Source organism: Oryza sativa, chromosome 6 (genome assembly GCF_034140825.1).
Source record: "Oryza sativa Japonica Group chromosome 6, ASM3414082v1".
In the NCBI taxonomy this organism is placed as follows: Eukaryota; Viridiplantae; Streptophyta; class Magnoliopsida; order Poales; family Poaceae; genus Oryza; species Oryza sativa.
Window position 1 is genome coordinate 30,683,087 of NC_089040.1, and position 22,177 is coordinate 30,705,263.

The following is a 22,177-nucleotide window of genomic DNA, read 5'->3' on the forward strand; positions in this document are numbered from 1 at the left end:
CGTCAACGTCGCAAAAAGCAGGATCAATTATGCATGACACAGTAATCTCCACACTTCTAGGATCTTGTTTCCGGCCAGAACGAATCGTATCCTTTTTTTTTTCTGTTCCTTTTTGTGGTCTCTGAATTCTGATAGAGCTGTGGGACATATTCGCTCGTTTCCCTGGTGCTGCTTGCTCGCCAATTCGCCATGGCCTCCACCGAGCAGCAAGAACACGCAGCACCGCTGCTCCAACCCGAGGTCTGTGTTCATGTCAATTTTCCGCTATCCAATATGTTTCCCTCTTCAGTTTACTGCCATGGACTGAGTTACTGAGCTTTGCTCCCGAATTAGTTTAGTGCTCAGTGTTAACATGGCTGTGGATTTTGGTTGCTGCAGGTAGAAGAAGCATACACCTCGGATGGGTCACTTGACATCGATGGCAACCCGGCGCTGAAGCATCGCACTGGTGGATGGAGAGCATGCCGCTCGATTCTAGGTATAGAATTAATCACTTAATTACTGATTAAAACTTTTCTTCTTGCCAATTTGTTCCTGGTTAATGTCTCCACTGAGGCGATATATGCTTATTAATTGTGCTTGCTGTGGATAGGAGCCGAGTTCTGCTACTGCCTTGCCAACAATGGCATCATGTACAACCTCGTCACCTACCTCACAACCCAGCTGCATCAGAGCAATGTCGCCGCCGCCAAGAACGTGTCGATCTGGAAGGCCACCTGCTTCCTCACGCCGCTGGCCGGCGCCGTCGTCGCGGATTCCTACTGGGGGAGGTACCGCACCATGGTCGTCGCCTGCTGCGTCGGCGTCGCTGTCAGTTTGCTAAGATCCCCCCACTTCAATCAGTCACTGCATCCCGCCATGAATTCAGCTCAGGTTTGAGGTTTGGTCACTCTCTGCTTCGTTCGTGCAGGGGATGCTCATGGCGTCTCTCTCGGCGCTGCTGCCGCAGCTGATCGAGAGCTCATCAACACTGTCCATGCCTTCAGCTCAAGAGTTCGTCTTGTTTCTTGGCCTGTACATGATCGCTTTCGGGGTGGGCGGCCGGGCTGCAGCCGTGCCTGATGTCTTTTGGCGCCGACCAGTTCGACGCCGGCGACACATCGGAGCGCGCGAGCAAGGCGTCATTATTCAACTGGTACGTATTCACCATGAACTGCGCCGCCGTGATATCCGCCACCGGCTTGGTGTGGGTGCAAGGCCACTACGGGTGGGCATTGGGATTGGGGATTCCGGCGATGGTCCTCGCCGTCGGGCTCTCCTGCCTTGTCGCCGCGTCGCGGACGTACAGGTTTCAGACAACCCGCGGTAGCCCGCTCACCAGAGTCTGCCAGGTCGCCGTCGCCGCCGTCCGCAAGTTCAACGTCGCGGCGCCGGGCGACATGGCCCTTCTCTACGAGCTACCGGATGACGCATCCTCCATGAAGGGAGTTGAGAGGATCGAACACACCACGGATCTCGAGTTAGTTTCTTTTCTATGTCGATGTGCCGTGTTGGTTAATTTTCAGCTCCCGAATTCTTGAGATGTATCTGCCATGATCAGATTCTTCGACAAGGCCGCCGTCGTGACGGCGTCGGATGAGGAGGCGCCGCGCAATCCATGGAGGCTTTGCGTGGTGACGCAGGTGGAGGAGCTCAAGATTCTAGTCAGGATGCTGCCCGTGTGGGCGTGCATCGCCTTCTTCTACACCGGGACGGCGCAGACCAAGTCGACGTTCGTCGAGCAGGGCATGCCGATGGACGCGCACGTCGGCGCCCTCCGCGTCCCGCCAGCGTCGCTGGCCGCCTTCCAAATGCTCACCACCATCGTGCTGATCCCGCTGTACGACCGCGTGTTCGTGCCCGCCGCCAGGAAGCACACCGGGAGGGAGAAGGGCATCTCCGACCTTCTCAGGATCGGCGGCGGCCTCGCCACGGTCGGCCTCGCCATGGCCGCCGCGGCGACGGTCGAGACGAAGCGCGCCAGCGCGGCGCGGACGACGGCGAGCATACTGTGGCAGGCGCCGCAGTTCGTGCTGGTGGGCGCCGGCGAGCTGCTCGCCACCATCGGGCAGCTGGACTTCTTCTACAGCCAGGCGCCGCCCGCCATGAAGACGGTGTGCACGGCGCTCGGGCTCCTCGCCGTCGCGGCGGGCGACTACCTGAGCTCCGTCATCGTGACGGCCGTGTCGTGGGCGACGGCGAGCGGCGGCCGGCCGGGGTGGATCCCCGATGATCTCAACGAGGGGCACCTTGATCGCTTCTTCTGGATGATGGCCGGCCTCGGTTGCCTCGATCTTCTGGCGTTTACGTGTTGTGCCAAGAGGTACAACAAATCAAGGAAGGCTTGTTGATATTTCAGGGCTTGTTTTCGGGAGGCACAAATCCTGGCCGATGCACATTGATGGGCCGAAGAACTTGATGCTAACTGGCCCAAGACCCGGATCAGCCAACAGAGAGTTAGGCTTTGCATGGTAATCACATGGTGGAAAAAAAATCCGCTCCCTCCGTTTTACAATGTAAATTATTCTAGCATTTTTCACATTTATATTGATATTAATAAATCTAGACATTTATATCTATCTAGATTCATTAATATCAATATGTATGTGAGAAATACTTATATTGGGAAACGGAGGAAATACATTTTAATGGACCCGCAATATTAAGCCTCGGGGCATGGCCCAGGTGACTCGAGGCTTGGGTCCAGCCCTGCAAACCGGGCTACCCGCGGATTCTTGCGGTAATACGTATAAAATTGTCATAAGCTAATTTGGTATGTGATATTTGGAGACAGAGTATTAGGCCTTCCATTAGGACAGTTGAAGGATGGTGAAGCCACAGAACTATAGAAGTGGTGAAGAGCTGTGAGGTGGCAAAGGACCACTAAAAGAGAAGCGCCTCAAACGCAGCAAGGAGTCACAAAACGCCGAAGCTATACACATGTCAAAACCACGAACGTATTGGCTCGTGTAAATGGCAAAGCCATAGCGGCAACAAAGTCATGTCGGTGAAGGTCGCAAAATCCGGGTAGGTCATTTGAAGTTTGGTTCTAATAGACGCACTGGCTTAATTAAGGGCCACGGCCCAAGTAGGCCCATGAATACTGCCAGAGTCGGTAAGATAAGGAAATGACAGGGACGCCCCTTTAGGTGTTCCTATTAGAGTATATTCACCTACCAAATTGTTATACCTTAAATGGAATTTATTTATTTAAAAAATATAATGATTAGAAATCGCTACTTAATTTTTGATGGCCCAATATGGTCCTATATACGCACATGTCTGCCTTTGAATGTTTTCACTTCATCCAGAAAAATAGAAGGCAGGAGAAAGCTGCATGTGCTTATAAATTGGATTTGTCGAAGGCTTATGATCGAGTTGACTGGAAGTTCTTGGAGCAGTCAATGTATAGACTGGGTTTCGCTTATCGGTGGACTCATTGGATTATGGAGTGTATAACCACGGTGAGATATGCAATCAAATTCAATTGAACCTTGCTCGAAACATTTGCTCCCTCTCGTGGACTCCGTCAGGGCGATCCACTGTCTCCGTTCCTGTTCTTGTTTGTTGCAGACGGCTTATCTCTGTTACTGAAGGAGAAAGTGATGAAGGGTGCAATTTCCCCCGTGCATGTGTGTCGCCGTGCCCCAGGCATATCACACTTACTATTTGCTGATGATACCTTGCTGTTTATTAAGGCAAAAACGGAAGAAGCGGATGTTATTAAAGAGGTGTTGAGCAGCTATGAATCAAGTACAGGACAGCTTATCAACCCTTCTAAATGTTCCATTATGTTTGGAGAGGCCACTCCAACGGATGTCCAGGAGGCGATAAAGGCCTCTCTTCAGGTTGCAAACAATAGTTTTGAGGACAAATATTTAGGCTTCCCGACCCCGGAGGGCAGAGTGTGTAAAGGCAAGTTTCAGTCCCTGCAAGATAGAATCTGGAAAAGGTTGTTACAATGGGGCGACAGTTTCCCCTCCAGTGGGGGCAAGGAGGTGTTGATAAAAGCAGTCATACAGGCCATCCCAGTATACGTGATGGGGGTATTCAAACTCCCGGACTCTGTATGTGATGATTTAACGTGGCTAACACGCAATTTCTGGTGGGGAGCTGATAAAGGAGTGAGGAAAACAAACTGGAAGGCCTGGGATAGGATCACAAGATCGAAAGGATACGGTGGTCTTGGTTTCAAAGACTATAGACTCTTTAACCAAGCACTTTTGGCCCGGCAGGCCTGGCGTCTTTTGGACAATCCAGACAGTTTGTGTGCAAGGGTGCTAAAGGCGAAATATTTCCCTAACGGCTCGTTGACGGATACTCCATTCAGTGGCAATGCATCCCCGAGATGGAGAGGAATCGAGCATGGACTTGATCTGCTTAAGAAAGGTATCATCTGGAGAATTGGCAATGGATGCTCGGTCCGTATTTGGAGAGATCCGTGGGTTCCGAGGGACCTCTCAAGAAGGCCTATCACGCTGAGGAATAATTGCAGGCTTAGATGGGTGTCTGAACTTATGCGAGAGGATGGAAGCTGGGATGTGAACAGGTTAGAAAGTATCTTCCTACCAATAGATGTGGAAAAGATTCTACAAATCAGGCCGTCATCTCGTCAGGAGGAGGATTTTGTTGCATGGCACCCGGATAAGAATGGTAGATTCTCTGTAAGAAGTGCATACAAGCTCGCTGAGCAGTTGGCCCAGGAAGAAGAGAGTTCGAGTTCCTCGGGTGTGAGTATGAAGAAGGCCTGGGACAACATTTGGAAGTGTAATGTGCCCAACAAAGTCAGGGTTTTCGCATGGAAAGCAGCTTCCGACTGTTTGGCTACCATGGTGAATAAGAAGAAGAGGATGATGGCGAGCTCTGATACCTGTACTATTTGTGGAGTGGATAGTGAAGATACAACACATGCCTTGCTGTGGTGTCCGCATTCCAGGGCACTGTTCAAGTCTATGGAGGGTCTACACTGTTCTTCGCCCGGCAAGGGTGACGGAGCGTGGGGCTCCTCACCGGGAGACCGCGCAGGCCCCCCTTTGCCGGTTCGGCCGGGGACTCAGGGAGAGATTCTAAGCTCTCTGTATGTGGAAGGCTCGCGAGACAGGAAACACACAAGACACGGGCGATGTATACAGGTTCAGGCCGCTGAGAAGCGTAATACCCTACTCCTGTGTTTTGGGAGATCTGTGTATGAAGGAGCTACAAAGTATCAGCCAGCCTCTCCCTTGTTCTGGGTTTCTAATCTGGAAAAGTCCAGTCCCCATCTCAGTGGGCAAGGTCCTCCTTTTATATCTTAAGGGGATACCACATGCACCATTTCTCTCTTTTTTGTGGGGACTTACCCCACCTTTTCATAAACAGACGGAGACTTGTATGGTTGCCGTCCGAATGACCTTCTGATGGGACGGCCCATACCTACCTCCACTTCCGCCGGAAGCAGGCGCGACGTGGAATCGTGGCTGTCTGCTGACGACATGACCGGTATCAGACCAGTCACGTCGGTCATTCTTGTCCACCACGTGTCAGCTTAGCAATCTACATGCTCGCCCTTCTTCACACAACATCTTGCCTGTAATGGTTAGGATGAAGCCTGGCATATATCTGACCAGGACTAACGTGCCATCTCTGGGAGGTAACACGCTAGCTCCAGCTGGGGACGAGCGCCTAGAAGCCCTCGTCCTGACGGGATGGGGCGAGGCGTGCGTCAGATCGCCTGTCGCCACCTAACCCGCGATCTGACCGGTCTGAGACTGGTCACAGACCGGATAAACGAGTGCACTGCACTGCGTTACATACGGCGTGACACGCTCAGCCCAACCGCAATAAATGTGGTTAGGTGAGCCCCACTGTGCTCACCTAACCCATACATGCGGAGCAAAAACCCACGAGGGGTCGGGGCGCCTCGGCCCTCGGGGCCGAGGGGGGTGCGGCCCGACCCCCTCGGGGGGACTAAGAGGAGGGCGAACACATCACCCTCGGGCCCGACGTCCCTCGGGGGTACCAGGCCACGTGTGCGATTGTGTCTGCCTCAAACCTCTAGTCATGATACTCCTGATCCCATGTAACCGACAAAGGGTAATTCAGCGGGTCTTAAACACAGGATGTTTGATCTTTTAGACATGAATCAGGCTCACCTTCATCGAATGCTCCTTATGGTGCTCTGGCGTAACTGGTTCGTAAGAAATGAAATAGTTCATGATAAACCGGCGCCACCAACCGAGGTGTCTAGAAGGTTTTTGGAAAGCTATGTCAACTCGCTGTTAGTGATAAAGCAACATCCCCACATTGATCTTGTGAAAGGGAAGCATGTGATTAATACGTCCCCAATTCTCCCTGAAGCTCAGCCGCGGATGAAAAATGATGGGGTCTGTAGGTGGGAGAAACCGATAAGAGGGTGGATGAAGGTTAACATTGATGGTTCGTATGATAGCCGGAATGGAATTGGGGGTATTGGCTTGGTAATGCGTGACTGCACAGGGAGGGCCTTTTTTGCCTCTAGTCGCCACTTGGAGCGCTGTAATAGCGCTCTAGAAGCTGAACTTCAAGCGTGTAGAGAGGGACTGATTCTGGGGCTTCAGTACACCCTCCTCCCCATTGTCCTGGAGACCGATTGTCTGGAGGCAATGTTATTGATTCAGAGCACGGAGAAGGTGATGTCGACGGAGGCGTTTATCGTCAGGGAGATTAAGGACCTGGTCCAAGGGAATAGGGAGATCAAGCTTAACAAGGCTCAGCGCTCGCAAAATCGCATTAGTCACTGGCTAGCTAATAAAGCTCGTTGCGAGCATATCTCTGAAATCTGGTTAGAGAACAATTGTAACCATATTTTACAGCTCGTCAATGACGATGCTGGCTGAGTAATATATTTCTCCCTTCCCTCGCAAAAAAAAAAAAGATACGCACATGTCTGACATACACAAGGTGTTCATTTGCATACATGCACCACCAAAAACATCCAGGTGTTTTTTTTTGTGAAGACAGGCAACATCATCTCTCTCTCTATCTCTCTCTTTTCTTTGACTAATCTCATTTTCAGAAATTACGATGTGCAAAAGAAATAGCACAACTCTCACAATCTCAATCCAATGAACCTCGTCTAGTAGTACTTTTTGCATGGATTATTGGCCACACACAGCATCATTTGAAAAGGAACTAAAATCTACACTGACATGAAAGGATCCACACGGCTAATTAACCAAAACACACAAGGAGATAAAGAAATTAAAGCACGTGCTCGATTCTGCAAACCGAAGATCGATCGGATCCAGCACCACCGACCGCTCCGGATCAGATCAACCGTGATTGAAATTTGAAAGAACAGGTCCCAACTTGATGCGAAATCGACCTTGAGCAACCATTTTCTTCCCCATATATCATCACTATTTTGCACAATGCCATGTCACATCAAATAATTTTGGATAATAAAAAGATAAATGACTTATAATTTTCATTAATAAAAAAATATAATGGATCATGACCAATTAAATCTATAAGCACGCATGATACCGTAGGGGTAAAATGAATATTTTCTTCCTCTTAACGGTGTTTGATTAACGGTTGGCGGCAATGGTATATAAATAAAAAACAAGTTGTTCGATTATATATTAAAGAACTGAGCTTTGAGCTTTGTCAGTGTTATATTATAGAATTTATACTTTATTGATCGTATAGAATGGATTTACTGCACTTACTGTCTCACACGATTTTCTACTGCCTATTACAACTGATAGGTCTTGTTTTATTGTCGCACACAACGTAATCATAAAACCTCAATTCTTAAACTATGAGCAAAAATATCCCGAAATCATGTGCCGAAAACTGAAAAAACAAAACAGCAAACCAATGACACCACTCACTGTTTCACACGCTCTTTGTACCGCCTTTTAACACCTGATGGGCCTCGTTTTGCTGCCGCACTCAGCGTAATCATAAAATCTCAACTCTTAAAACTAACGGATAAATAAAATCAAAACACAATATACTAAAAACTTGAAAAAAAAACCAGTAACAAGGTGCTTCGATGTTTTATTCAGTTTAGCTTTAGGAAAGAATGGATTTGGATCCTCTGACTGGACACATGTAAAGTCACAGAGCTACAGTGCTGTAACTTCGGAAGAATTTTTAGTCGTCGGATCCACAGCAAACGGACGAGATCCATCGCTACAGTAGTCCGATGAATAGTAACCGTGAACTGTAATTTCACAGCTTTTCCCTTGTTGCTACAGTAAATCACTACAAATTACTGTTTTTAACTGTAGCACCAGGCACACTTTACTATTCTTCTATGCTTTTTCCGTCCAAAGTCAGAGAAGCCGGATCCGGAAAGAACCTACCTAAGGCCATTCCTAACCCAAAACACTACACATAGTGTTCATAAACTTCACATCATCGAAAAACTACTACTAGACTCCATTCTTCCAATACAAACACCATTATTCTATACTTAAATTTAATGCTACTTATTTCACATGATGTCTTGGATGTTGTGTAGAAACCATGTCTCATGCAAGACTCATGGTTTTCTTCTCTTTCCTCATTTATTCATTTGTCACATCATTTTTCATCATATATGACAGCTTATTTAATGCTATGAACACCATTCTAATTATTGGGTTGGGAATGGCCTAAACTTCTACCCGAGATCAGATTCGAGGTCGCACATTGTTATTAGTCATGCCCGAGAGGAGACCCTAATAAACCAACAACAATGTGCATACGTACTGCCCTCACCGTCTCGGTCACACGCTTTTCTACCGCTTTTTACACCTGATTTTGGCTTTATTTTGTTGGCACGGTTAGTGTAATAATAAAATCTGAACTTTTAAAACTAGTGGCTAAAAAAATCCCAAAAACAATGTAAAAAAGGGCCCGGCCACAAAAAAGGAGGAAAAAACCCAAAGAGATGAGGTGCTAGCTAGTACTCTTACATCACGTATAGGAGTAGTATGGTTGGCAATTTGTGCAGTTTTTTTTTTCTCAATTTGCTGCACTGAGCAAAAGTCAAGAACATGATGTCACGGGTCACTTTGGGACTGAAATATTTGCATGTCACATCCAAGAGTAGAGGAAAATATTCAATATCGGATAGATACACATTTGAAGTATTAAACGTAGTCTAATAACAAAACAAATTATAGATTCCGCACGTAAATCGCGAGACGAATTTATTAAACCTAATTAATCCGTCAGTAGCAAATATTTACTGTAGCACCACATTGTCGAATCATAAAGCAATTAGGCTTAAAAGATTCGTCTCGCAATTTACACGCAATCTGTGTAATTAGTTTATTTTGTCTATATTTAATACTCTATGCATGTGTCCAAACATTCAATATGACAGTGTGAGAAGTTTTTGCGTGGGAACTAAACAGGGGCCTCAGTACAGCACAAGCTCTCCACTATACTGTAGTAGACTAGTACTCCCTCCGGTTTCATTTTAATTGACGTTTTGGACAATGGCACGGTCTACAAAATATATTTTTGACCTTATTTTCCTATTATAATATACAAAATAAATAAATGCATGTTTACTTTTATTATAGTGCTTTGAAAGACAAATCTATATATGTTGTCCTAGTTTCTTTAAACTAAATATTTTTAAAGTTATTGATGGTCAAAGTTATAAAAGTTTGACCTCAACTTTGTCCAAAACATCAATTATTATAGAACTAGAGGGAGTAGTACTACATCCGTCCTTAAAAAAAAACTATGATTAATAAATCAAAAGGAATAAGGGATATTATATAAGCAACAGCTAGTAGAATGAACAAAAAATGGTCTACTTGATCTTACCGTCAATTGTCATTGTTGGAGAAATTGACGCTACAACGACTAACAAAATGCCGAAGCGTCAACGTCAGAAAAGCGCAATTTGAATGGTACCATACCACACCAGAGTAATCTAATATCCACACCTAAATTAGTAGAACGAATCTTTCCTTTTCTCTCTTTTTGTGGTTTCTGATTGAGTGATAGAGTAGACCCATATCTCGACTCGGTGGCTGTGCTATCATCTAGTTCACGAGCTCTCAATCGACCGGATTTTCGCCATGGCCTCCAGCGAGCAGCAAGAACACGCAGTGGCGCTGCTCCAACCCAAGGTCTCGCTCTTCCTGAACACCTCAGCAATTCTTATGTCGATTTTCACTGTGCACTTCAGTTTTCTGCATGGCTGAATGGATTGGGACTTGCTTGAACAAGTTCAGTGCTAACTTTGGCTGGGGATTCTCGTTGCTGCAGGTTGAAGAAGCATACACCACAGATGGGTCACTCGACATCGATGGCAATCCGGCGCTGAAGCATCGCACCGGTGGATGGAGGGCATGCCGCTCGATTCTTGGTATGCTTAATTAGTTGCTGATTTGTTGATGATTAATGTTCTTGTTTCAACAAAGAAGAATTTATTTCTTTGATTCGTCCACTGAGGCGATGCTTATTCTGTTTCTGATAGGTACTGAATTCTGTTACTGCCTGGCCTACTACGGCATCATGTACAACCTCGTCACCTACCTCACCACCGTGCTGCACCAGAGCAATGTCGCCGCCGCCAAGAACGTGTCCACGTGGCAGGCCACCTGCTTCCTCACGCCGCTGGCTGGCGCCGTCGTCGCCGATTCCTACTGGGGAAGGTATCGTACCATGGTCGTCGGCTGCTGCGTCGCCGTCGCTGTTAGTGATGACTCGATCCCCAATTCAATCGAATCATTGCGTCCCGCCATGAATTCAGCTCAAAGTTTGGTTTCTCTCTGCTTCGTTCGTGCAGGGGATGCTCATGGCGTCTCTGTCGGCGCTTCTGCCGCAGCTGATCGAGAGCTCATCAACACTGTCCATGGAGATCATCTTGTTTCTTGGCCTGTACATGATCGCTTTCGGGGTGGGCGGGCTCCGGCCATGCCTGATATCCTTCGGCGCCGACCAGTTCGACGCCGGCGACCCGTCGGAGCTTATCAGCAAGGGCTCCTACTTCAACTGGTACATCTTCACCATGAACTGCGGCTCCGTGATATCCACCTCTGGCATGGTGTGGGTGCAAGACCACTACGGGTGGGCACTGGGCTTGGCCATTCCGGCGATGGTCCTCGCCGTTGGGCTCTCCTGCCTGGTCGCCGCGTCGCGGGCGTACAGGTTTCAGACAACCCGCGGTAGCCCGCTCACCAGAGTGTGCCAGGTCGTCGTCGCCGCCGTCTGCAAGTTCAACGTCGCGCCGCCGGACGACATGTCCCTTCTCTACGAGCTACCGGACGACGCCTCCTCCATGAAAGTAGTTGAGAGGATCGAACACACCACTGATCTCAGATTCTTCGACAAGGCCGCCGTCGTGACGGCTTCGGATGAGGAGGCGGCGGGCGCCGCGCCGCGCAATCCATGGAGGCTTTGCGTGGTGACGCAGGTGGAGGAGCTCAAGATCTTCGTCAGGATGCTGCCCCTGTGGGCGTGCATTACCTTCTTCTACACCGGGACGGCGCAGGTCAACTCGACGTTCGTCGAGCAGGGCATGGCGATGGACGCCCGCGTCGGCTCCCTCCGCGTCCCGCCGGCCTCGCTGCTCACCTTCCAAATGCTAACCACCATCACGCTGATCCCGCTATACGACCGCGCGTTCGTGCCGGCGGTCAGGAGGCTCACTGGCAGGGAGAAGGGCATCTCCGAGCTGGTGAGGATCGGCGGCGGCCTCGCCATGGTCGTGCTCGCCATGGCCGCCGCGGCGCTGGTCGAGACGAAGCGCGTCCGCGCGTGGCAGACGGCGATGGAGAAGACGAGCATCATGTGGCAGGTGCCGCAGTTCGTGCTGGTGGGCGTCGGCGAGCTGCTCACCTCCATCGGGCAGCTGGACTTCTTCTACAGCCAGGCGCCGCCCGCCATGAAGACGGTGTGCGCGGCGCTCGCGCTCGGCGCCATCGCGGCGGGGGACTACCTGAGCTCCATCATCGTGACGGCCGTGTCGTGGGCGACGGCGACCGGCGGGCGGCCGGGGTGGATCCCCGACGACCTCAACGAGGGCCACCTTGATCGCTTCTTCTGGATGATGGCCGGACTTGGCTGCCTCAATCTTGCAGCGTTTATGAGCTGCGCCATGAAGTACAAAACCAGGAAGGCTTGTTGATGTTTCTGGGCTTGTTTGGGAGACCTGCTGCTGCACCTAGGCTCATTACCGCTGGATGCGCCTTAAGATTCGGACGTACACGATACCTACATGCTGTATATTGAAACCTGGGAAATACATCACGAATCGCTTAATCGATCGGACGGCAGAGGCCCTAGGTGCAGAAAAACCACGTCCACCTGCTGCTAGGGCTTTGGTGTTTTTTCTCCATTTGCTACACGGTGCAATGGGGTTAATTTGATCCATGCCATTGCAAATATACTAAATCAAAAAAAATACCATTACTATTTATGATATTGGTTGGATGCCACTAATTATAAAATTAGAATCATGCAATCTCCGTCACGTTTTCTGTCACGACCTTTTTCTTCTCTCCTCCCTCTTCTATTTTCTTCTCTCTGCTCGCCAACAAGATCCCGATATGGCTCGACAATGTTGCGGATAGGAGGGGGTCGACAACAACGTCGATAGCGGTGGCTCCCAAGACCTCCCGCCCCTATAGCCTGCTCGAGCTCGCCGTTGGCTCGAGAAGGAAGGAGTGTCGCGTCTATCTCGCAGGTCAAGATCAAGCAGCGCCGTGTCTCCAAGAGCCCGCACAGCCATGCGAGCACAACAGCAAGCCGCCGGACTGGTCCTCCATGGAGGCAGCACTCCCTGCGGCGATGGCGGCGTTCGCGGTGGTGATGCCTGCTGCGAGCGAGCGGGCACGGCGCGAACCAGACAATAAGGAACTGGTTGGTGGCTCGCTACCAGCCATGGTCGCAGTGTGGCCGCCGACGTCACTGAGGGCACACGAGTGCCGATGGGAAGTGGCCGGCTTGCCAGTGACGAGCTCGCGGGCGTTGGCTTAGATGGATGAGGAGGTGGCACCCGTCGAGCATGGAGCGGCACATTTTTTTAAGAGAAGGGTATTTTTATCCAGCCTCTACATCCAATCGGATATATACAGTCTTTTTAAGTTAGGAACTTAGCCTATCAAACAAGGAACTTAGCTCTCAAATAACCCAATTCGCTCATATGAAGATTTGAACTCAGGACTTTGGGTGCTACTCAGGTCACTGCAACCAATAGGCTACATGCCCTTTCACAAATAGAGCGGCGCATGCTGTAGCCGTCCTGCAAGCAGTGCAAAAGCTCCCAAAGAGTGTCCACATGTCCCAATGACACCGTGCGCAGCGTCACCCTCCCCAACCTTTCCGCCCATTGGCCTTCAACGTTCTAATTCCGCTCCGCTCGGATGCAGCTTGAGAGAGAGAGAGAGAGAGGGTCGGGGGGGGGGGGGACGAAGAAGTAAAATGAAAGGGGAGGGTTGAAGAGGATGAAACTGATACACGGGTTCCATATGTGGGGGGTCATTTTGGTCTATCTGATGATAAAAAACGTGATTGCGATGATATGATTACACTTTTAAAAAATTCAAGTGATACCCAGCCGATATAGCGAATATTAATATTATTTTCTAATTTGGCACATTTATAATAGCATTAATCAAATTAACCCAATAGATGATGTCATGTCAGTGGTAGTTAGGACAGAAATATACATATGTCTGCACGTGGCGTACAGGAATAAATGAGAAAGTTCAATACATGACTCAGGTCCTCCACTACACTGGTGTGGATCGTGATTCTTATGATTAAAGAAATCGAAAGAAATGAGATCGAGACGCATATTGTTACGACCTACAATATATTCCAAAGACGAAAGTACAAGAATAATGATCTTGCTGATCTCGTCATTGTTTGAGAAATCGACGATACAACCAGAAAAAAAATGCCAAGGCGTCAATGTCGCAAGAGCAATCATATACCATATCTGCATATCATATCACTGTAATCAGTCTCCACACCTAAACTATTGTTGTTTTCCCATTTTGTGGGTTCTGGTAGAGTTGTTGGATAAGTAGACCAGTATACCAATCAGGTCGCGCACCTGGTGCTAATAGCTTAGTTTGCGATCTCTCCATCGGTTCTCGCCATGGCCTCCACGGAGCAGCAAGAACACGCAGTGGCGCTGCTTGACCCCAAGGTCTCGCTGTTACTCAATGCCGATGCCATGTCTATTTTTACTATGCAATTTGCCTGAAATTTCATTGCAGCCTTGCCTGAATTCAACTTGGCTGGGGTTGCAGGTAGCAGAAGAAGAAGTATACACAACGGATGGGTCTCTTGACATCGATGGCAACCCGGCGCTGAAGCATCGCACTGGTGGATGGAGAGCATGCCGCTCGATTCTTGGTAATTTAATTTAGTGTGTTTTGTGATGTTTTCTGTTTGAAAAAGGTGCTTAATTTCTTGTTCATGTGATTATCTGAGTGCTTTTGGATATATAGGCACCGAGTTCTGCCAATGCCTGGCCTACTTCGGGATGACGATCAACCTCGTCACCTACCTCACCACCGAGCTGCATCAGAGCAATGTCGCCGCCGCCAAGAACGTGTCCACGTGGCAGGCCACCTGCTTCCTCACGCCGTTGGCCGGAGCCATCGTCGCCGATTCCTACTGGGGAAAGTACCACACCATGGTGGTCGGCTGCTGCATCGGCGTCGCTGTTAGTCACAACCAATTCCCACTACAATCAGTAACTGTATACTGTTGAGGGGATATTCACTTGTTGGTTGTATATCAAATGATTATGGAAAAAAAAATTAAAAAGAGTATTAATATGTGATGTATCATTACACAAACATATAAATGCAAATTTAACTTTTATATATTGCAACGGAAAAAAATTGAATTACAGCTAGTTAACGTATATTCAGTATTTTTTTTTAGTTGTGACATGTAGAAATTAAATTTTAACTTGCATATTTGTAGAATGATATATCACATATTAATACGTTTTTTTAATATTTATTTTTTTTATAACTATTTGAGTGACATTAAAACAACCAGTCCACATCCCCTTGAGAATTTAAAACCTACTCCATGAATTCAGCTCGGGACCTCAAGTTTGGTCTTTTGCTCTGTGCAGGGCTTGCTCATGGCGTCTCTCTCAGCGCTTCTGCCGCTGCTGATCAAGAACATTTCGACTCTGGCCATGGCTTCAGCTCAAGAATTCGTCTTGTTTCTCGGCCTGTACATGATCGCTTTCGGGGTGGGCGGGCTCCGGCCGTGCCTGATGTCCTTCGGCGCCGACCAGTTCGACGCCGGCGACCCATCGGAGCGCAATAGCAAGGGCTCCTACTTCAACTGGTACCTATTCACCATGAACTGCGCCTCCGTGATATCCACCACCGCCATGGTGTGGTTGCAGGACCACTACGGGTGGGCCCTGGGCTTAGCGATTCCGGCGATGGTTCTCGCCGTCGGGCTGTCCTTCCTGGTCGCCGCGACGCCGGCGTACAGGTTTCAGCGAAACCGTGGGAGCCCTTTCACAAGAGTCTGCCAGGTCGTCGTCGCCGCCGTCCGCAAGTTCAACGTCGCGCCGCCGGCCGACGTCGCCCTTCTCTACGAGGTGCCGGAGGACGACTGCTCCATGGAAAGAGTTAAGAGGATCAAACACACCGATGATCTCCAGTGAGTTGCTGTTGGTGAATTTGTAGCTACTCCCTTAGTTTCAGGTTATAAAATGTTTTTGATTTTGGTTAAAGTCAAACTACTTCAAATTTAACAAAGTTTATAGAAAAAAATAGTAATATTTTGACACAAAATAAATTTATTATAAAAGTTTATTTAATTATTAATTTAATAAAACTAATTTAGAATGTAAATATTACTATATTTGTCTATAAACTTAGTTAAAATTAAAACAGTTTAATTTTAACAAAAGTCAAAACATCTTATAAACCGATAAACCGATAGTACTAATTCTCAAGATGCATCTGCCATGATCAGATTCTTCGACAAGGCCGCCGTCGTGACGGCGTCGGATGAGGAGGCGGCGGGCGATCCGTGGAGGCTTTGCAGCTTGACGCAGGTCGAAGAGCTCAAGATTCTCGTCAGGATGCTGCCTCTGTGGGCGAGCATTGCCTTCTTCTACACCGGGACGGCGCAGGTCAATTCGATGTCCGTCGAGCAGGGCATGGCGATGGACGCCCGCGTCGGCTCCCTCCGCGTCCCGCCGGCCTCGCTGGCAACCTTCGAGTTGCTCACCTCCATGGCACTGATCCCGCTGTACGACCGCGCGTTCGTGCCGGCGGCGAGGAGGCTCGCCGGGAGGGAGAAGGGCATTCCCGACCTGCTGAGGATCGGCGCCGGGCTCACCATGGCCGTGCTCGCCATGGCCGCCGCGGCGCTGGTCGAGACGAAGCGCGCCCGCGCTGCGCGGATGGGAATGGAGAAGACGAGCATCGTGTGGCAGGTGCCGCAGTACGCGGTGATGGGCGTGGGCGAGATGCTCGCCTCCGCCGGGCAGCTGGACTTCTTCTACAGCCAGGCGCCGCCCGCCATGAAGACGGTGTGCATGGCGCTTGGTTTCCTCGCCGTCGCGGCAGGGGTATACCTGAGCTCGCTCGTCCTGACCGCCGTGTCGTGGGCGACGGCGACCGGAGGCCGGCCGGGGTGGATCCCCGACGACCTCAACGAGGGGCACCTTGATCGCTTCTTCTGGATGATGGCCGGACTCGGCTGCCTCAATCTGGTGGCGTTCACGAGCTGCGCCATGAGGTACAAATCAAGGAAGGATTGTTAAGTTTTGAGGGCTTGTTTGGGAGGCTTCTAAAGTTGTAATCCTGCCCCATGCAGTGGTTATCCCGGTACGAGGATTATTGTGGTTTCAAGAATGGAAAAGGTTACTGTATGTAATAACCGCGTGGTTTTGCTAACCGTACCCCCAACACCATCACTTTTGTTTTCATTATTGTGTATTCACCATTTGACTTGGCATAATCTCCCCCGCCACCACCCTTCTCTTCACCTCTACTCCTGCTCCCACCAAAACTGTCACACCCCAATCCGGCACCGCCGTACAACGGCACCTAATAGAAGCGTGTCGTAGGAATAACGGCGCGAACCGCTTCCTACGAAACCGCGATCTCGGTACCAGTCCCAGGACATAGTGCTGGTACCCACGGTGACAAATATGAATCATCGCAAATCCTTAAAATAAATAGAGGACTTATTTACCTTAACTTAGGTTGCAGCTCAGAACAGCCCGAGAATGCAACCGACGACACGGACGAGGAAACACCAACAACAGCAGTAGCAGCGGAGCCAACGGACTAACACCCAACACCACAGGTGACGGCTGGGAACCAGGACGAAACCCTAATCTTCACTTCACTTCATCTTCAGCTTCAGAGCGAAGGAACTATATATATTTATATAGAGCAAGGGTGAGTACTTTCGTACTCAGCAAGTCATGGGAATTTAGGAGTTTAATGCAAGCTTGGAAGAGAGGCAAGGTTGATTTGCAAATCCTTTGTTTGAAATCATTTTGAAATCACTAAGTGATTCACTTCTTGTTAAGTTTGGGCTGAAAAGAGACTCGCGTCTCAAATCGACTTAAGAGATGCTTTTCAACAACTCAATTGGTAATGTACCGACCTCCCGGGTCAGATCATTACCTCTCGGCTCCCAGAGTCATTTCACTTGATTAATCGGCTCCCAAAGCCTTTCTCATTTTCTCGGACTCCCAGAGTCCAGCTGCCCAGCAGCAAAGCAATCCGCTTCCACTCGGGAAGCCTAGTCTATGATGCCCGCAGACATCCCGAACCACACAGATTCGTTTCTGACCACTCAGGTCATCCATCTGCCACGTAGGCTGATTCTGGTTACGATTCCCACACCACAACAACTTTTCACAAAGCACAGGCAAACAAATCTATGAAACGGGAACCACCTCACATCCGCCCATGACCGTGGGCACGGCTGTTCGAACAGTTAGTTAATCCTCTGCAGAGGGGCACACTTTACCCACAAGATACGAACTTATTCCGAACACCCGTCGGTATCGGAGGCTCGCAACAAAGCCTTTCCCAAGCCGACCCAGGGATACCTCATGCCACATAGAAGGATCAAATCATCACATAAATATAGGTCATTTTAGTTTTCACAAATCAAACTCCAACCATCTCGATCGGTAATCTGGCAAGCTTCTCTTCCTTGCCTTACCAGGAACCCGGTTTGGCTCCAACCGACCCCGCCCCGGCTTTCCCAACTATTGGCATGCGAGGTTTCCCTGAACCGACTAGTTACTTAGCCAGGGTGTCCCATTCCACCTTGTGGTTGCACTTTGATTATGTTCGATGAGTTTCCTACAGGAATCGGTCCTTATATGCGAATACGGGACAGTGCCACGTAGGCACAACCCCCGCATCGCGAGTTTTCGCAGCTCATTTTATTTTCAAACCCACCGACGCCACATGTCGGGTTTTCAAGGCTTCTCAAACCCATTTCCCAAATTTTCGACAATCAACGGTGTATGTGGGATATTTGGTATACACGCTCAGAGAGCACGGATACCGAGGTACCACAAGGGTGGAGCGACAAGGAATTAGGGTAGTACAGCCTACAGGAATTAGTGCGACTACTAGGTAGGTCCGTCGGTTTGACATGCAAACCGAGGCCAAGCATGTTATAGGAGTGATTCTAATAATGCAAGTTGCAAACAAAATAATATTGATTTTTCAATTATAGGAGCAATTGATCAAAGGGTGACTTGCCTTGCTCAAGGTCTTCACGAAGCTTCACGAATCTTCAAGAAAACCCGCGATCGACGGAAATCCGGTAACCGCAACTATACGCAAACAATCGAAAACCTAAACAAAGACCAAAAGAAAGATCCTATTTAGACTAATTAGTAGTGCCATTAAATAGATCTCAATTTTATGGAAATACTGGAAGTAAAACGGAGTCAATCAGAGCTACGGATTGAGAGATATGAATTTTGGAAGTTTAATTGGAATTTCTGGGCAAAGGAAGATATTTGTGGAACAAGGGGAAATTGATTTATGAAATTTATAGAAATAATATTCTCAAGAATATTATTGACCGTCACTGACGTGCGGGACCAAGGAAATGATTTACGGAATTTTGGGAATAAGGAATTGATTTATGAAAAAGGGAAAAGGATTTATTAATCCCTTTGGATAAGAAAAGGAAGGAGGGATGAGATTTAGACTTCCTTTGGCGGCTCGGGTACGGCCCAAGGGATAAGCGCGGCGTGGTCGAGCCAATGGGCCGGGCGCGGGCGCGAGGAGGCGGCCCATGGCCGGGCAAGGCGCGGCCCAAGCGGGCGGGGCGCGCAGGAAGAGAGAGGGGGATGGGTCCGGGTGGACCGGATCCATCGTGCCGGGTCCCGGGACGGGCCCACGAGTCAGCGACTCGGCACACGGGGAAGGGTTCATGCGGCGCGGGGCGCTAGGGTTTTACGGTCGCGGCTCACGGCGCGGCACGCGGGTGGACCAAGAGGTGGAGGGCCCATGCGCAGCCTAAGGGCTCTCCGTGGACCGCGCGCACAGAAGAAAGGGCGGTGGGGGCGGCTGACTAGGTGCTTGACCCGGTCAAGCGGGCCCGGGGCTGAGGTTGCTGCCACGTGGTCGGCCACGCGGGCAGGGGCGAAAGGGGAGGAGGAGGAGGAGGCGCCCGAGATGGACGGCGGACGGCGGCCGAGTTCACCGGAGCTCGTCGCGACGATTCGAGAGAGAGGGAGTACATTTGAACGATAGGACGGACGAGAGGGAGTGAGCCACCGGATCGGATTCGCCGGAGGGAGGCCGGCGACGACGAATCGCGGCGACGCTTGCCGGCGGCGGCAAAAGAGGGAAACGACGACGATGCGACGAGAGCTCGATTCCTAGGGACTTGAGCATCTACGCGACCTCCTGAGTTCATTTCTAGAGTCGGATTGGGTGGAGCTACACCGAGGAAGGCCGACGACGAGCGGCTACTACCGAGTTTGGGCGGCGACGGCGGCGAGCCTACGGCGAGCAGCGGCGGCGGTCGGGGCGGCGCCAGCTTACTACTGGAAGGCTACTCGCACTACTGCCCAGAGCTAAGGAGAGGAGAGGGAGCGAGGAGGGAGAACGGGAGAGGCACTACCGAGCCGAGACGGACGCTGTGACGAGCGGCCGCCGACGCGGGAGCGAGTTCTCCGGCCTCGGGCCGGGGAAGGGGAAGGAGACGGCGCCTGGAGTCCCGCGTCAGCTCCTCGCGCACACGCCGGATTCACCAGCACGCGCAATGGAGGAGGGAGGCGAGGACGGCGGTAGCAAGGCGGCAAGGGCACGGTGGTGGCGAGGGAATGAACGAGAGGGAGATGGGGCGGCTTGGTTTAATAGATGGCAATGTCGATTTAGAGAGGAAGAACCGACATTGGCGGTCAAGGAGAGCGAGCTGGCGGTCATCGACGCGTGCAGCAAAGGCGGCGACAGGTGATGACGCCGGCGGTGGTCGGGGAAAGGGAAAAAGAAGGGGGAAAAAGAGAGGCTCGCTCCAAGCCGATTCGGGAAAGGAGTAGGAGGGAGAGGGAGAGCTCGGCCTCCGGGTTTTGGCAGGACGCGCGTGGAGCGGCTCGGGCATGCGCGCGGGGCCGTGCGGCTGCGTGGTGCAGCGCGGCAGGGCAGCGGGGCCGGGCGGCGCAGGCGCGGCAGGCGCGGCAGGGCCGACGCGGCGGCGACCGGGCGGTCGGCCACGCGCGAGCGCGCGCGCGCGGACGTGAGGGCGCGGCCGGATTCAAACAGCGACGACGGGAAATCGACGCCGGGGAGAGGGAGTTCGACGAGGGAGAGAGAGAAACAGAGAGAAAGAAAGAGAGAGAGAGAGAGAGCCGAGAGAGAAGGAGAAACAGAGAGAGCTCGGCTCGGCTTGGCACGTGCAACGCACGTGCGAGGCTGAGGGAGGAGAAACGGTTGAGGGAGGGAGGTGGGCTGAGGGGGAATACGGCCCACAACACCCGAGGGAGGTAAAATAGACTTTTGTAGAGAAGACTGATTAGGAGTGGATTCAAATTCAAATTTGATATTCGAACTCAAGGGTTTAGGGATGTATCAAGGGAAACTCAAGGAGAAGTCATGGAAAATATTCAAAAGGAATACTTGGGTATTTGTTCTTGGGAGCATAAGGTGAGGTCAAGGAAATGATTCGGATGAGGATCGATCCTCTCGAAATCGAGAGAAGGATTTGGCAACGAGTTCAAGGAAGGGAGAGATTGACTTCCGGAATTGGGATTTGGATGAGAGGGAGGAGTCGCCAACGGGATTCAAAAAAGGGGATTTGAATCTAAATTTGATACTTGTACACAAGGGTTCAAGGAGACGAGTAAGGAAACAAAGTGGGAGTTTGATACTTTCGGGAATGGGAACAATTATTTGGAGAGGATTCAAGGGAAGGGATTGACTTTCGGAATTTGATTTCGGAGACTCGAATCGGAAGAGGAATTTTTGAGGTGGAGGATTTTGATTTCGATGAGGAGGAACAACGGGATTAAATTGAGATCCTTGGCACAACTTAGACTCTCACACAAAGAACTAAATTTTCGCATATAAGATTTTGTCGAATTAGTTTTTAACGTCTCGCGAAAAGCGGAGCGTTACAAACACCACCACCTTTGCCGCCACCTATTCAATTGTGGCCATATCTACCACCACATTCTTATTTTTTTTTAGATAATGAAATAGAGTATCCCGGCCTTTGCTCAAAAAGCTACAGCCAATTATTACAACCTCACACTTAAAATGAGTGAAGTTCAAAGAAACTTAAAAGACGAAACCAACCATCAAGAAAAAACAAACTAAAGACTGCCAACCCAAGATTAAGAGTACACAATTATTGAATTCTGTTTGTGAACCTCCGTCCAAAATTGATAAAAAGTTGCATAACGGTTGTCTTAAGAATACGGCATGTAGCCTTTAAAAGCTCACTATCTTCCTCACACTTTTGTAGTTGTGCCTAAGACCGGAGCCAATGGGTTGCCCTGAAAATTACCTGCGTATATATATGAAATAGATGACCACCCCATTCTTCTAGCTTGCTTGACCAATCAAAGAAATATCTTATAGAGGAATTACATGTTAAAAAAAACATTTGAGAGCCTTTGGATGATATGATTGCTTCAAAGGAATTCGTAGGACAGGAAAATTTCCTCTATATTTTGGAGTGTTTCTAGCAAAAGGTTTAGCCAAAATTTCAATGGATTTCCTCTCTAAATTATCTCAAT

General features: G+C 49.8%; 2 protein-coding genes and 1 pseudogene across 2 annotated transcripts; all 3 read left to right on the forward strand.

Annotated features, from left to right (window-relative positions):
- Positions 1-65: 65 nt before the first annotated feature.
- On the forward strand, positions 66-2,777 carry LOC4342005 (protein NRT1/ PTR FAMILY 8.3-like; annotated as a pseudogene).
- A 7,116-nt stretch (positions 2,778-9,893) lies between these two features.
- Positions 9,894-12,375, forward strand: LOC4342006 (protein NRT1/ PTR FAMILY 8.3). The gene is made up of 4 exons (XM_015785705.3): positions 9,894-10,076; positions 10,216-10,315; positions 10,427-10,644; positions 10,739-12,375. The coding sequence occupies exons 1-4, from the start codon at positions 10,026-10,028 to the stop codon at positions 12,077-12,079; spliced, it is 1,710 nt and encodes a 569-aa protein (XP_015641191.1). The 5' UTR covers positions 9,894-10,025; the 3' UTR covers positions 12,080-12,375.
- Positions 12,376-13,939: 1,564 nt separating this feature from the next.
- Positions 13,940-16,876, forward strand: LOC4342007 (protein NRT1/ PTR FAMILY 8.3). The gene is made up of 5 exons (XM_015786440.3): positions 13,940-14,107; positions 14,211-14,316; positions 14,412-14,629; positions 15,053-15,597; positions 15,916-16,876. The coding sequence occupies exons 1-5, from the start codon at positions 14,057-14,059 to the stop codon at positions 16,709-16,711; spliced, it is 1,716 nt and encodes a 571-aa protein (XP_015641926.1). The 5' UTR covers positions 13,940-14,056; the 3' UTR covers positions 16,712-16,876.
- Positions 16,877-22,177: the final 5,301 nt, after the last annotated feature.

Coding starts and splice junctions, on each gene's coding strand:
- LOC4342007 (XM_015786440.3), top strand. CDS start 14,057: ATGGCCTCCACGGAGCAGCAAGAACACGCAGTGGCGCTGCTTGACCCC. Junction 14,108..14,210: donor TGGCGCTGCTTGACCCCAAG/GTCTCGCTGTTA, acceptor CTGGGGTTGCAG/GTAGCAGAAGAAGAAGTATA. Junction 14,317..14,411: donor AGCATGCCGCTCGATTCTTG/GTAATTTAATTT, acceptor TTGGATATATAG/GCACCGAGTTCTGCCAATGC.
- LOC4342006 (XM_015785705.3), top strand. CDS start 10,026: ATGGCCTCCAGCGAGCAGCAAGAACACGCAGTGGCGCTGCTCCAACCC. Junction 10,077..10,215: donor TGGCGCTGCTCCAACCCAAG/GTCTCGCTCTTC, acceptor TCGTTGCTGCAG/GTTGAAGAAGCATACACCAC. Junction 10,645..10,738: donor GCTGCTGCGTCGCCGTCGCT/GTTAGTGATGAC, acceptor TCGTTCGTGCAG/GGGATGCTCATGGCGTCTCT.